Below are 14,832 nucleotides of genomic sequence, written 5' to 3'. Positions count from 1 at the left end.
TACCTATCATGTAAACTTTGGTTATAGCCATTCGGAGGTGTACCTTGCTTTAAAATGGTTACTTAATTGTTTTCCTTTAAATTGAAAATTTAGCTATTGATTGAAGATATGAAACTTAAAATAATGAAATTGTATTTTGTATTAAATTGAATAAATGTGTACAGATAACCAACGAAATCACACGTCAAATGATGGAGATGCATGGCATGTACAGTCTTGACAAGCCTGGTGATTTTATATCCATTGTTGACCTCCAATTCGTGGCTGCCATGATCCATCCTGGTGGCGGTCGCAATGACATCCCTCAGCGTCTGAAACGCCAATTCTCGATCTTCAACTGCACACTGCCATCCAACAATTCCATAGACAAGATCTTTGGTAAGATTTGACAGGTTCATAATTCAATCTCTTTTTACAGGGTTTATTGAATTTCTCTCTCCTTCTATGGTTCAGGATTTGAAACCAACATTCTGGATGGGAGGCATAATCAACTGAAATTAACAAGTATTGTAAAGACAAAAATGCCACAACAAAACAGTGCTGAGTTTTTGCCAAAAGCAGTGGGCCATTTCTTTGCTCCATACGATGATGCCTTTTCTAATTTATATTATCACACCTCCAGAACATAGGTACAAATCTTTATTTACCTGATATGCCTAGGACATACTCTCTACTATAGTTTATAATAGTGCCTATTGATTCAGCTTTACTTAAACATTGATGATGGTATTTTTTGACAGAAAGTCATGAATTTCTACAGATTTTTTTATTTCTTTTATTGCTTCAGATTTCTATTTTATTCCACAAGAGTGGCAAGAAATTGAATCTATAAGATCAGTCACAGAACAGATTATTAAATAAATTGGGAAAAAATATGTGTTTGACAAAAGTATGGTGATTTTACATGTCACAGGAATTATAGGGTGTGGTTATTTCTGCCCTGAGAGATTTGCAGCTGAAGTTTGTACCTTGACCAAGGACCTGATACCAGCCACTCGTACACTCTGGCAGATGACAAAGGTGAACGTTTTGGCTGGGAATACTTGATTTCCTGTTGACAATTGTCATAGACAAAATTAGAATGAAATCAACTGTTATCTCAGAGAAATCGAAGGGATGAGAAACAAAATAATTTGTTCTCTATCAGCCAAGCTTAATCAGTTTATGGATTCAATCATATTCTGCAACATTTTAGCCATCTATTGATTCCAAAACAAATACTGATGTTATAACTTAATTAATTGGTGTATAGGAATTGTACCCATGACCTCTGGTTTATTAGTTGAATTCTCCTTTCCTGAGTTTGTAGGAAGCAGTTTGCTTTTGATGAGGCTCCTATTTATTTAGCTTCACTTGTATTTAAATTTGAAATTCAAGAGGTTTTCCATTATTAGATTAAGATGTTGCCCACCCCTGCAAAGTTTCACTACATCTTCAACCTGAGAGATTTGTCAAGAATCTGGCAGGGAATGCTGACCATACAGGGAGAGGAGTGCCAAAACGAGACCACTTTACTGGCTCTGTGGAAACATGAGTGTACTAGGGTCATAGCAGACAGGTAATCATGGTTCTGTGGAAACATGACTGTACTAGGGTCACAGCAGACAGGTAATCATGGTTCTGTGGAAACTTAAGTGTACTAGGGTCATTGAAGATGAGTAATCTCTCTGCTACATGTAAAATATATTAGGTTTCTATGTATATATATCTAAAAATGTATAACTTGTATAGTTAATTAACCAAGTTCCTGTGTTATATTGAAATCTTACTGATTTGTCTGATGTTCATTATCTGTAACAGGTTCACCAATCATGAGGATAAGTTGTGGTTTGAGAATGCTGCTGTCAATGTGATGAAGAACCTGCTGGGTGAGGAGTATGCTGCTCAGTGTCCAGATGAACCCTACTTTGTAGATTTCCTGAGAGACCCTCCAGAACCAACAGGAGAAGAGGCTGACGATGCTGTCCTTGATGCTCCAAAGATATATGAGGCAGTAAGTCCAATTTATTGCCTTCCATACACCATGTGAAAGGGTTGACTTAAAAATGTTAGAAAGTTGTATATGAGACATAAATTGTAGAATCATGTATATAATACAAGTATAAAAACCAATGGTAGTCAAGGCCTTGAAATAGCCTGTACAGCAGGATAACAAAATGGAGTTTCCTGAAGTACATAACAATTAGCCTGCCCCACTTTCTGTTAGAGTTTCATCAGGAATTGGAATATAAAAGTATAGTATTAAATGTATAGGACGGCAATTCTAGCATTTAGAAACTATTTAATAAAAAATGTTCGTGCTGTCATCAAGATTCCTGACTACGACTTCCTGAATGAAAAGCTGCTAGGCTACATGCTACAGTACAATGAAATGGTGCGAGGAGCACACATGGATCTGGTATTCTTTAAGGATGCCATGGTACACCTCATCAAGGTAATTATTACACTCTAACAACATTAAAAACTCATTATAAACTAACATGTATATAGTGTGACAGACTGTGTAATGTTTACTGTATTGATTGAAAAATTGCTTATTTCCTGTTTCCTGTCTTTCCTTAAAAAGAAGAGAGAAAAAAAATTCAAGAGATGAGATGTACATGAGTGTGAAGCACCAATTCTAATTTCCTTTTTGTGTGTGCAGATTTCTCGAATCATCCGTACCCCCCGAGGAGCAGCCCTGCTGGTAGGAGTAGGAGGATCCGGTAAACAGTCCCTCACTCGCCTGGCTTCCTTCATCGCAGGCTATAAAATTTTTCAGATCACACTTACAAGGTATAATACATCTAACTTTTTCTTGGCATAACAGGGAAAAGTATCACATTCATTAAAAATGATAACGCCAATGTCTTGTCCCTGACTTTTCTGTTTTCATAATTTGTAATTTTGATAGATTGATCTTAAAATGAAATTCATTTATCGTCCAGTTCTGAATTATTTCTGACACAAAGACAGTTTTACCTGATTTTGGATGTTTTAGGAATATTATATTTTTTCACAGCATCGGTCTTGGCCAGTGATCAAGTGGTAAATACTGTGTATAGATGTGCATGCTTTCCCTTTAGCTGTGGTCATCACTCTCACTTTTGCACCTTTGTATAGATAGACGCATGTATGTTGCTTGCTAATGATTTTTACATAATCTAGTATCTTTAATATCACTACCATATTGATGCATTTCTTCTTATCCGAAGTACATACTGCACATTTGGAGAGACTTAAAAATTCCCTAGGTAGAATTCTTGAATACAGAGATTTTAGGACTAGGGATGTGAGGTATTATCGGTATACCGGTATATCAAGGTTCGTCATTAAAAAGATACATATCGCGATATGATTTAGATGTATCGGTTCACTTGGAGCCTCACGGGAATCATCTTTAGTTTCCGTGAAAAGTTTGTTTAGTAATGGAAATTTTAAATATAAATTATTAAAATCATTTATACTTTTATTTTTATGCGTAAATCTCTAATACTATGATAATTCATTCGAATTTATGATGTTTATGAGACGATAAGTATTGATGAATCCATCGTCGAGTGCTTAGTAACGTATCCTAAATGGCGGCCTTCATAGGCATGGACGATAGCATAGTGAAAAACCCGAAGGGAAAGGCTGATGTTTGGAAGCACTGCGGCTTAATTGTTCGGAAGGGGGGAGCTACAAGCAAAGAAAACGTTGCTGGATGCAACATTTGTTGAGCTGTAGTGAAGTGTAGCGGCGGAACAACTAATCTTACGACGCCATCACCCGACGAGTGTTTATTATCAAGAGTTTATGATATGAGTTTGAGTTTGGATATCTAATATCTAAAAGAAGTTATAAATTAAAGATCCATTTTATATTTTGATTCACTGACAAGTTAGGACACAAGGTCTGGTTTTGCAAACTTATAGCAAAGCATTAGAGTGGAAAGTATATATATCATGTAGGTAATTTTACATATTTGATTAGGCCATTGTCATTTCCATGTGTATCATTGTATATTATTCTTAGACTTAAAATTTCAAATGGGATGTTATTATCTGCTTGTGAATGGGATCAGTCTTATTTGGCTGATGGAGAATTAAACCGTCATATAGTGCAAGACTTTAAACTGTATCTTGGATTCAGTGAAGCATGTTGTTTGATTTAGACAAGCAGTTAAGCAAATTGTTCTTCGATGATGATCAGAATCAATACTGAAGAAAGCAGCAGAACAGAATCGGTGTACAAATAAAAACATATTTGAAATTTTGACCAACTTACCATAAAATGATACTTAAATGGTAAAAGTCCGAATTTGTGCTCCAAATAGGGCTTCCCCAAGAGTGCCATATTTTGCCACAAATGAGCCCCCTTCTCCAGTACAAATATGCTTACCATGATTAAGGAGGAGGTTTTTAAACCATATCTGTTTTGTAAAATGGCAGTAGATTTTAAGACTAAATCTAGGATATTCACTGAATGCATATTAGGGAAGAGTAGATGTACTTATTAATACAGTATGTACTTTGATTTTCTTTCTCTTGTGCTCTTTTTTTTTACACTGAATGTGCAGATGCATTAATATCTGTAAAATATGTTTACCTTACTGCTGCACAGACCATGTAGATACTCACCAACCCTAAATGTTGTAATTTCCACTAATAGTAAAAGTATTGTAAACAAATATTTGGTGTTTCAAGTTGTTTTGGCTCAATCTGACATGAAACTGGTTTTAAGCTCAACTGCCCAAAGATGCTGTGTCCATCATTTGTGTCATCTGGCTTCAACTTTCTCTTTAAATGAATATTTCTCAATAACAAAGAGGCTCAAAATCAAAATATATTTGACCAGTTGTATGCTGGGATGGGTAACAAATTTGTTTAAGGTCACAGGGGTCAATAATGATATTGGGCTAGTTGCACGCTGGGATGAAGCATTACAAAGTTTGTTTCTAATAACCATGACCCACCTAAATGGTCATAGCCCTTGTTTCATAGTATTTGTGTAGTAGTATGCTTGGAAAATCAGCTTTCTAGTTTTAGAATTCAATTTAACAAACAAAGTCTTTTTAAACTGAAGGAGATGTGGCCAATTAATGGACTTCATGTCTAATGTCTTTTCTTCTTTTACTCACAAAAATATTATTTCGTCTGATCGGTATGACATTTACATTGAAATAAATGAATCTTGAAAAATAATGTTGTTTTGAATTTCTGGAACCTTTGTTGTCATGTTTTATTGAATTCACAAAATGTTCAAAATTTCCTGTATGTGCCATTGTGTTAACACAGATCTTACAATGTCACCAACTTGATGGAGGACCTGAAATTCCTGTATCGTACGGCAGGTGGCCAGGGTCAGGGCATCACCTTCCTCTTCACAGACAATGAGATCAAGGATGAGTCCTTCCTCGAATACCTCAACAATGTTCTTAGCTCTGGAGAGGTAATATTCGTAGCTCAGGAGAAGTATTGTTCTTAGCTTTGGAGAGGTAATGTTAGCTCTGGAGAGGTAATGTTCTTGGCTCTAGAGAGGTAATGTTCTTAGCTCTGGAGAGGTCGTGGGTGTAGCTCTGGAGAGGTTATGTTCTTAGCTCTGGAGAAGTATTGTTCTTTGCTCAGGAGAGGTAATGTTCTTAGCTTTGGAAAAGTATTGTTTTTAGCTCTGGAGAGGTATTGTTTTTAGCTCTGGAGAGATAATGTTCGTAGCTCTGGAGAAGTATTGTTCTTAGCTCTGGAGAGGTGATGTTCTTAGCTCACTTCCAATGGGCATTTCCAATAGCTAGATTTTATGGTTGTGCAGTTGAGTGTTGTGTCAATGTTCTAAAGTTCTGCAACATCAAGCCTATCAATACTCACACAATATTACCATGGCACATGACAAAACTTATTTTATTTGTCCTGATTTCTCCTAATTTCATTGTATTTTAATGTTGTTGCCTATATTTTGTAGAATTTCCTTTATGCTTACATCTATCTTACTGATTAGTTGTTGATGTTGCCTACTTACAGGTCTCTAACCTGTTCGCGAGAGATGAGTTAGATGAAATAACCCAGGAGCTGATTCCTGTGATGAAGAAAGAATTCCCTCGTCGAGCTCCCACGCAGGAGACCCTCTATGACTATTTTATCAGCCGGGCTCGCAGTAATTTACACACTGTTCTCTGCTTCTCTCCTGTAAGTAAACTCCTACACAGCAATGATGATTGATCTGAGAGTTTTGGCCAGGGTAAAGTAGATACTTCAAAACGATGTAATCTAAGAATTTAGCAGTAGTTAAGCAGGTTATCATGGAAAAGTTAATCTTGTTCTGAAATTTCAAATTGTTATTTGTTCAATATAGATTTAAAAATTGTTCTGTGAATATATGTTTTAGACTTTTCTCTGTTTGTCTACTTTTACTGGTGACATTCTAGGTAGGAGAGAAGTTTCGTAACAGATCTTTGAAGTTTCCCGGACTGATTTCTGGTTGTACCATGGATTGGTTTAGTCGCTGGCCAAAGGATGCTCTTATAGCGGTGTCTGGACATTTTCTCAATAGTTTTGACATTGCATGTACAAAGGAAACAAAATCCCAGCTTGTCCACAGTATGGGCTCTGTCCACGACAATGTTGCCTCTGTTTGTGTGGACTATTTCCAGAGGTAAAAAGAAACTCAATGATAAATAAGCAATAATAATATTCAGAAAAGTTTCAGTTGAATATTACAGTGACACTCTTGTGTAATTATAGACTTAACTTTTTAAAAACAATGTGCAGGTAGACATATGACACTAGAAATGTCCACTTTGTATTGTTTGAGAAAGTCTTCCAAGAAGGACTATTTGCCAATGTTATGTACTGTCTTAACTGGTAATTCATAAATACAAAACCATAAAGTATTGGTTTACTTTGATTTGGAGGATGAGACTGAATACTAATTAATATTTCTACATGGCAAGTGTGCAATAGAACAGAACATTTGTCCAGAGATTGTGGGACCAACAAAGTATGCAAAATAGAATGTGCAAGGCTAATTCTGCCTATTGTTTATCTACCACACACCATGACTTTGTTTTGATTGTAAGGTATCGACGTCAGACACATGTGACTCCCAAATCCTACCTGTCTTTCCTGGATGGCTACAAGAATGTGTACAGTAGTCAGCATGCTGACATTGCAGAGATGGCAAGAAGAATGAACACTGGCCTGGAGAAACTGATTGAAGCAAGTGCATCTGTGGATGTTCTGTCCAAGGAGCTGGCTATCAAAGAGAAAGAGTTGGCTCAGGCTAATATACGGGCAGACAAGGTATACCACTACTACAATTAACTGATATTCAAGTAAGGAAAGAGAGGGAACTTGTAGTATAGTGCAAGATATTACAAGTCAAGTAAGTCTTTAATATCACAGCTCTGGATTAAGTGTTAATTCTATCAGTTCCGAAATTTCAACAGGGTTTTTAATAAGAGCCGCCTACACTAATCCAGTTCCGTAATAATGTTCCGTACACGACTACACGTACACGGCAGGCCGGCCTCCTACTTTCACTACACAGCCTACTACTAACAAAATTATGGAAAACCCTGTTCAGATTTGAATGGTTTTGGCTTTCAGGAGTAAAACACATTTCAGTTCAACCTTGGCCTCCATTGTGATAATTCACAGCTCTACCAACCAATACTAAGGGTTAGAGGTCTTGTGCCTTTTTATTTCTCCCACCTCTGCCCATGTAGGATAGGCATGTCCCATGTGGAACACCCATGGAGGATAAATCTATCCCACATGACTGCACTCGGTGACCTCAGTCGGCTATCACAACTTACTCAAACCGACGAGTGGATGCTTTGTTTGCAGGTTCCGTAATGCGCGACTGTAACATCACAGTTAACATTAACTATATCAATCCTTGTCCAGTGAACACAAATAAACGTCGAAGGATCATCTATGGCTCTGATTCTAAATGAACACACACGTGACACTCTCACCATTGCAATTTTTCGCGCGCATAAACAATTGACGTCATTATAAACTGGGAAATCCCTTTTTTGTCCGTGACATCGCAGCAAGCCTACCCTACCTTAATAAATGATACAGAGTTAAATGTTGTTCAATACAAGTATTTCCATGTATCTATCTCTAATTAAAACATTTAATTTCCACAAAATTAATATTTCTAATGGTTATTCATATTGCGTTTGTAGTCTGTCATTTTGCTCTCGCGGAAGAATGTAGGGTAGGGGAAGATTCTATTTGTCCCGGTCATTTTAAAAGGGGAGGGGCATATGTTCTATTAGCTATTTTTAAGTCCTTTTCCAAATCTGTCATATCTTGAAAAATCTCGGCAGATCAGTTCAGATATACTCTATAGTTTCTACACCTGATCAGGTTACAGGAGTGGGGGAATTCATATCTTTTAGCCACTCACTTGTTTTCTTTAACTTCAAACAAAGATCTGTCTTTTCAACTTATTCCAAGAAAGCCCAAAGAATTAATTTGGCTGTGAAATGTTGAATCAATGGTTTCTTTGAGGACAAAATGTACATATTTCAGGAAAAATTTTGTACATTTTGTAGAAGCATACATCTCTGAAATATACAAGTGAACAATGAAGATTTTGAATGCTGCTGTGTTTTACAGCCACTGATTTGCAATTTCAGGTATTGGCAGAGGTCACAGTTAGTGCTCAGGCAGCTGAGAAAGTGAAAAGTGCTGTACAGACAGTGAAGGATCGTGCCCAGAAGATTGTAGATGAAATCAACTCAGAAAAAACAGTGGCTGAGGCAAAACTTGAGGCTGCAAAGCCTGCTTTAGAGGAAGCAGAGAATGCACTCAAGGTAGATTATATCATTAGACAAGGCAACAGATGGCTTTCAAAATTTGCAGACTTAATGACCATGACATGAAATTGTGTTTTAATGAACTGCATTTTGGTTTGGTCAATGATTTTGAAGTGTTATTGCCCCTTTCCCTAACCATTTTTTTCACAACATTGGAGTCTTGTCCACAGATTGCTGCTTTCGGTTTTTAGCTAATTTCTTTAAACTTTCTAGTAGGCTCTATGAACAGTGATTTTAAACTGGTGTTTCCTCAATGACATTTTGACAAAATATCTTTTATTTCTTTCACTTCAGTATTTCATGTTGACATTAGTGTGTTTGCTTCTTTTTCTCCAGACTATTAAACCTTCTGACATTGCCACTGTGAAGAAGCTAGGAAAACCACCTCATCTCATCATGAGGATTATGGATTGTGTGCTGATTCTGTTCCAGAAGAGAGTAGATAGTGTTACACAAGACCCAGAGAGGATTTGTCCAAAACCATCATGGAGTGAATCTTTGAAGGTGACTATAAAATCAGAACTAAAAACAGATGTTGCTGTTGGAAACTCCTGTACATTGGAGCCTACTTATTATATCCCAATATGTTTTCTATGTACCTTTTCCAGGTATTGAATATTCTCTGTATGAGTCAAATAAAACTATAAAAGTATCATTATGAGAGAATCCAACATGAAATACCAGTTATGCTATTTTAATGCTCCCCGAAATTTTATGTGGGAACATATGTTTGCCACATTGTCCATCCCCCTTTTCATCTATTCATCTTGCTGTCCATCCATCTTTCTGCCCTTTTTGTGTACGGAGCACAACTTTTCCCAAAGTAAAATAAGGATCATATATATTATTCACACTCAAACAATATGCAGTGTACTAGATTCAAGACCCACAACCTTTTATTTACAGAGTTATTGCCCTTTGATAAAATTTCATGTTGATTATGTTTGCCGAGGCAATTAACTCCAGAGACTTTGTATTATTTTGCCCTTTAGCTACTGAGCAGTTCATCCTTCCTGACAACACTGCAGACTTTTCCCAAGGACACCATTAATGGTGAGACTGTGGAGCTACTGGCACCATACCTCAACATGGAGGACTACACCTTTGAGACTGCTAAGAAGGTGTGTGGCAGTGTGGCTGGTCTGCTGTCCTGGACCACTGCCATGTCCTTCTTCTTTGGTATCAACCGTGAAGTTCTGCCATTAAAGGTAAGCTTCAACACAAACTGCTACATATATGGCATGATGTATGGGTACGCCAGCAGTTTGAAGCAGTGACTATATTCACTGTGGCTAGACTGAAGGAATCTCATCTTGATGAATTGATACAGCTTGCTATGAATTGAGTGAAACTAGTAGGCACATGTTCTGCTGAGTTAACACAGATTGTACTGATGTAGTACTCCTGCTCATCTTTAATTTATTGCTATTTTGTTCACAGACTGATACCTTGATAAGCTTTTCTTTTCATTCTTTCACATATCAATATCTGGTTTTAAGTCTGGTGCCGGCTCATACATCACAGTTTTAGTAGATTTGTTTTAACAAAGGCTATTTCTATGTACTGTACAATTGTAAGTCTATTCACGTACTAAAAGTCAGGAGTTCAAAAGCAATTTCTGGATAGCTGTGATTGGACATGATTTGTGTAGTTACATTCAAGAAAGCAGAATTCATGGTTTTGCTTTAATTTATATTTGTCAGGCAAACTTAGCCAAGCAAGAGGCTCGCCTCCAGGTGGCAACAAAAGAGCTGAGTGAAGCTCAAGGACAGCTGGACGATAAACAGAAAGAACTGGATGCTGTTCAGGCTATGTATGATGCAGCTATGCAAGAAAAACAGGTACGGCAATTACTATATCCCTATCACGACAAGATCGTTTAATTGGTTCATTTGTGTGTATGTTAATTTATTATCTCTCACTTTTCATTGATTTTAGGGTATCTGTTCATTTGTCTTATCTGTCCCGTTTTATTTTCCATTCAAGAAGACTTTGCTAAATGTGAATGGTTTTCAAGTGTATCTTGGTATCCTTCAGCCTGAGTTTGGCTACCAACACTGTCCCTTAACATTTATGCATAATTTATTACGAAGTACTTCATTTCTGATCAGACAGTAAGTTTCACTGCATTACCTTTGACAAATGTCAATTTAAGATCATTTTACAAATGCATTTTACTCTCCAGGGTATATAGATACACTGTATAACTTACTTGCCTATTGTCATTGGTTAAGAAGGAGAATACCTCAACCAAGTTGCCAAAGTCAAGGTCATACAATTTAATAGTATGTGGCATACCTGAATTTTGAAAAAGGCTTTAGTCTGAGGTGTTTCCTGTAGTTTGAGATGCCAGATATCAGTATGTAGTGTTCCCTGTAGTTTGAGATGCCAGATTTGAGTATGTGGTGTTACCTGTAGTTTGAGATGCCAGATTTGAGTATGTGGTGTTACCTGTAGTTTGAGATGCCAGATTTCAGTATGTGGTGTTACCTGTAGTTTGAGATGCCAGATTTCAGTATGTGGTGTTACCTGTAGTTTGAGATGCCAGATTTCAGTATGTGGTGTTACCTTTAGTTTGAGATGCCAGATTTCAGTATGAGGTGTTACCTGTATACAGGACTTGCTGGATGATGCTGAATCCTGTAGGAGGAGGATGACTGCTGCATCTACCCTTATTGGAGGCTTAGCTGGAGAGAAAGTTCGGTGGACACATCAGAGCAAGCTGTTTAAATCACAGATAGAGAGGTACAACATCAGTGTAAACACATTAATCTTTACTAAGATTTTGTTGTTCAGATGGTTAAGTTGGCTGCAAGATATGGTGTTAAAAACATTGTTAAATGAGTGTAGAATTTCATATTTGTTAATGTTTTATTACAATAGTCTGAAATGTATGCCAGTATACATGCGCAGGCATTTAAGAGGAAACATTAGACAATTAGTTTGCAGGAGTGCAGAGATGTCATGTTCAAATATTCAATAATTTAATCTTTAATACTCAAAAGTGTGGTACGTTTTTCTTTTCCATACAAATAACAGAACAAATGTTTACTTTACAGATTGGTTGGTGATGTTCTGATGTGTACAGGTTTCCTGTCCTACTCGGGACCATTTAACCAGGAGTTTCGCACCAAGCTACTCAACAATTGGCAGAGGGAACTGTCCAGCAGACACATCCCCTTCACCAGTGACCTTAACCTCATCACAATGCTTGTTGACAATGCCACAGTGAGTACCACTTTCATTTATTGTCTTTCGTAATTAACAGAGAAGTTACTATGAATGTATTCATAGAATATCCAATGAATTCAGGGAATTGTGACAAGTTGGCAGAATCAGTGGCTGAATATTTACATATGGTAGCCATGATGTCTTCAGAAATTAATCTTGGGACTCTATTTGGCTGGTGCATTACATTTGTATTAATTTTGGAAGAGTGATTAGATAGGTCTGATGAATAGTTTACTACTGGTGGGTCATATTTTTGCTTGAAAATGTAGATTGGTTAGTTTTCACTTGTGAGAAAAAAATTAGATCTTTTGAACTGATGTCAAAACTACTGTTGTCAATAGATAGGTGAGTGGAATATCCAGGGACTGCCTAATGACGAGCTGTCTGTACAGAATGGAATAGTAACTACCAAGGCGTCCCGTTACCCTTTACTGATTGACCCACAGGGCCAAGGCAAGACATGGATCAAGAACCGGGAGAAAGAACGTGACCTACAGGTGTGTTCTTCATTATCCTCTCTTTTTTCCCTCTTATTTCCAACCATTTCTACAAGCTCTGTCCATTGTTTTTGACCTTAAGTACCAAGTAATAAATTATTTGTTTCCATCCCTGACATATCACCACAAATGTTTTGTTTCCATCCCTGACATATCACTACAAATGTTTTGTTTCCATCCCTGACATATCACCACAAATGTTTTGTTTCCATCCCTGACATATCACCACAAATGTTTTGTACATGGATGTTGTTTTTGAAGAACTTCCTTGGACTTCAAGCCTTAATCTCATGGTCTGAGTCAAGTTACAGTTTTCCAGGGGCTACAATGCTGGTTAATTTACACATGATAATGCTTGATCTCACTAGATGAGATTATTTTTGCATGAAATATCAGGCAATGTTTGTAACTAGGAACTGAATGCTACACTATTATGATTAATTGAAATGTAAAATTTTTTCTACATCTGTTTAGTAATTTACTTTCATGATCACTAAGACTTTTATTGTTATAAAGTTGCACGTTATTGACCAGGTTTTCATATTGATATTGTCACAGGTTCCTGTCATTAACATGGTAACAAATAATTTGTAGGTGACTTCTCTGAACCACAAGTACTTCCGTACCCACCTTGAGGATGCTTTGTCCCTAGGACGTCCCCTTCTGTTGGAGGATGCTGAGGAGGAGCTTGATCCAGCTCTTGACAATGTCCTTGAGAAAAACTTCATTAAATCTGGATCAACATTCAAGGTCAGCTGAAATGCAAGACAATATATTTCACTCTTGTGGACCAGTGCAGTGCCACATCCTTTTATCAATCTTTGTAATTGAGTTTTGACGTTTTCAATGTCACTCTGTGCTACCGTATTGTCACATTATTATAGACATCATTTCTTATCCTGTGTAACTTATTATACGCCTACCCCACTCCTACAATGAAGTTAAGTAGAGGTGAGTATACTGGAATCAGCCTGTCTCTCTGTCAATCCATCTATAGAAAAATTTTGTCGAGACATTTCAATCTAGACTTGTGGAGCAATTTCAATGAAACTACAAAGGAATGTTTGTCACCATGTATAGGTGTACATACTTTTTCTTTTCTCCAAAAATTTGGTTGCCATGGTAACCAAACTATGGTAACCAATTACTATAAACGACTTTTTTTTTAACAAATTTGTGTCCAGACAACTCCTGTCTTGTGGAGCAATTTCAATGACACTACACAGAAATGTTAGAGGAATGCTAGTCACCATGTATATTTGCATTTTGGTTATTTTTTTCACAAAATGTAGATGCCATAGTAACCATACCACAATAACAGATCAGGTTTTTCTATAGATGTTTGTCCACACAACTCCTAAACTTGTGCAGCAATCTTTCAAACTTCACCTGCAGGATGTTGTTGACATAAAGTAACCAAAGTATTATTAAATACTGAAACATTGGACTTACTTTTATATTGTGTATGATTAGTTGTGATAGTTAGTGATTGTCCCATTAATCAACTCTGTCCAGTATTGTCTTGTTATGCCAAGTGACTAGTTAACGCACTGCAATATTTCATGATCGATTGTTGCTGAAATGAAAAGTGACATTCATGTTTCCCTATCTTTAGCAGAAAAAAAAATCTCAAACCTGTCAACAAACATTACAAAGTGATCAAACATCTTGCCGATTGATCAAAATTAACAGCATATGGCACAAATTGAATCAAAATGGTGGAGTCCATTCTTCATAATAGGGCAAGAAAGTGCAAAGTACAAAACACTCTTAACTTTTAAATTTTTCTTCATCTATGTATGGTGTTATTAATATCTTATTGCAAAAATGGAAATTTATGTCCTTCCCATACTCGATCAGTTGATCATTGATCAGTTCAGATAATCTGAGGATCAATCATGAAATTGCAACTGATTCCTATCAGAATCATAGTAGCTATTTGGTGAGGTTTATAGCATTCATGAAATATTATTAGCTGAAGCTAGGAATTATAGTGACTGCATGATGTGATACACATCGCGATACATGAACAACAATCTGATATAGATCACAATCATTTTGACAAACCCATTTAGGCTTGTTGACCATGAGGTTTGGTTTGTTTCAAAAGACCTTTTATGAAATGCTATATGATTGGCTTATTGGCACCGGAATCTACCAATCATATAGCTTCATTCATTCTCCATAGTAATTATATTCCTGGAAATTGATAGGCCTCACACTAGTTTTTGATACTGCCTGCATTTAATAAAGATGCCAGTTGTTTGAAAATGCTGGATATAATTTGTTTTAATCATTATCAACAAAAACAAGAGAATT

The 14,832-nt window shown here is 36.7% G+C and overlaps 1 protein-coding gene across 1 annotated transcript in view; it reads left to right on the top strand.

Annotated features, from left to right (window-relative positions):
* The window catches only part of LOC132565053 (dynein axonemal heavy chain 8-like), an 86,380-nt gene that overhangs the window by 55,378 nt on the left and 16,170 nt on the right, over positions 1-14,832 (top strand). Inside the window, 18 exon segments of the mRNA XM_060229659.1 lie at positions 165-378; positions 914-1,020; positions 1,395-1,558; positions 1,801-1,993; positions 2,312-2,434; positions 2,645-2,775; positions 5,259-5,412; positions 5,979-6,143; positions 6,383-6,609; positions 7,034-7,256; positions 8,606-8,782; positions 9,122-9,289; positions 9,778-9,993; positions 10,489-10,626; positions 11,403-11,530; positions 11,845-12,013; positions 12,358-12,513; positions 13,108-13,263. Coding sequence (XP_060085642.1) covers positions 165-378; positions 914-1,020; positions 1,395-1,558; positions 1,801-1,993; positions 2,312-2,434; positions 2,645-2,775; positions 5,259-5,412; positions 5,979-6,143; positions 6,383-6,609; positions 7,034-7,256; positions 8,606-8,782; positions 9,122-9,289; positions 9,778-9,993; positions 10,489-10,626; positions 11,403-11,530; positions 11,845-12,013; positions 12,358-12,513; positions 13,108-13,263 — 3,009 coding nt within the window.

This window comes from Ylistrum balloti, unplaced genomic scaffold (genome assembly GCF_031769215.1).
Source record: "Ylistrum balloti isolate Yb309-2 unplaced genomic scaffold, AGI_CSIRO_Ybal_v1 Utg369688, whole genome shotgun sequence".
NCBI lineage: Eukaryota > Metazoa > Mollusca > Bivalvia > Pectinida > Pectinidae > Ylistrum > Ylistrum balloti.
This window is presented reverse-complemented; position numbering and strand designations above follow the sequence as displayed.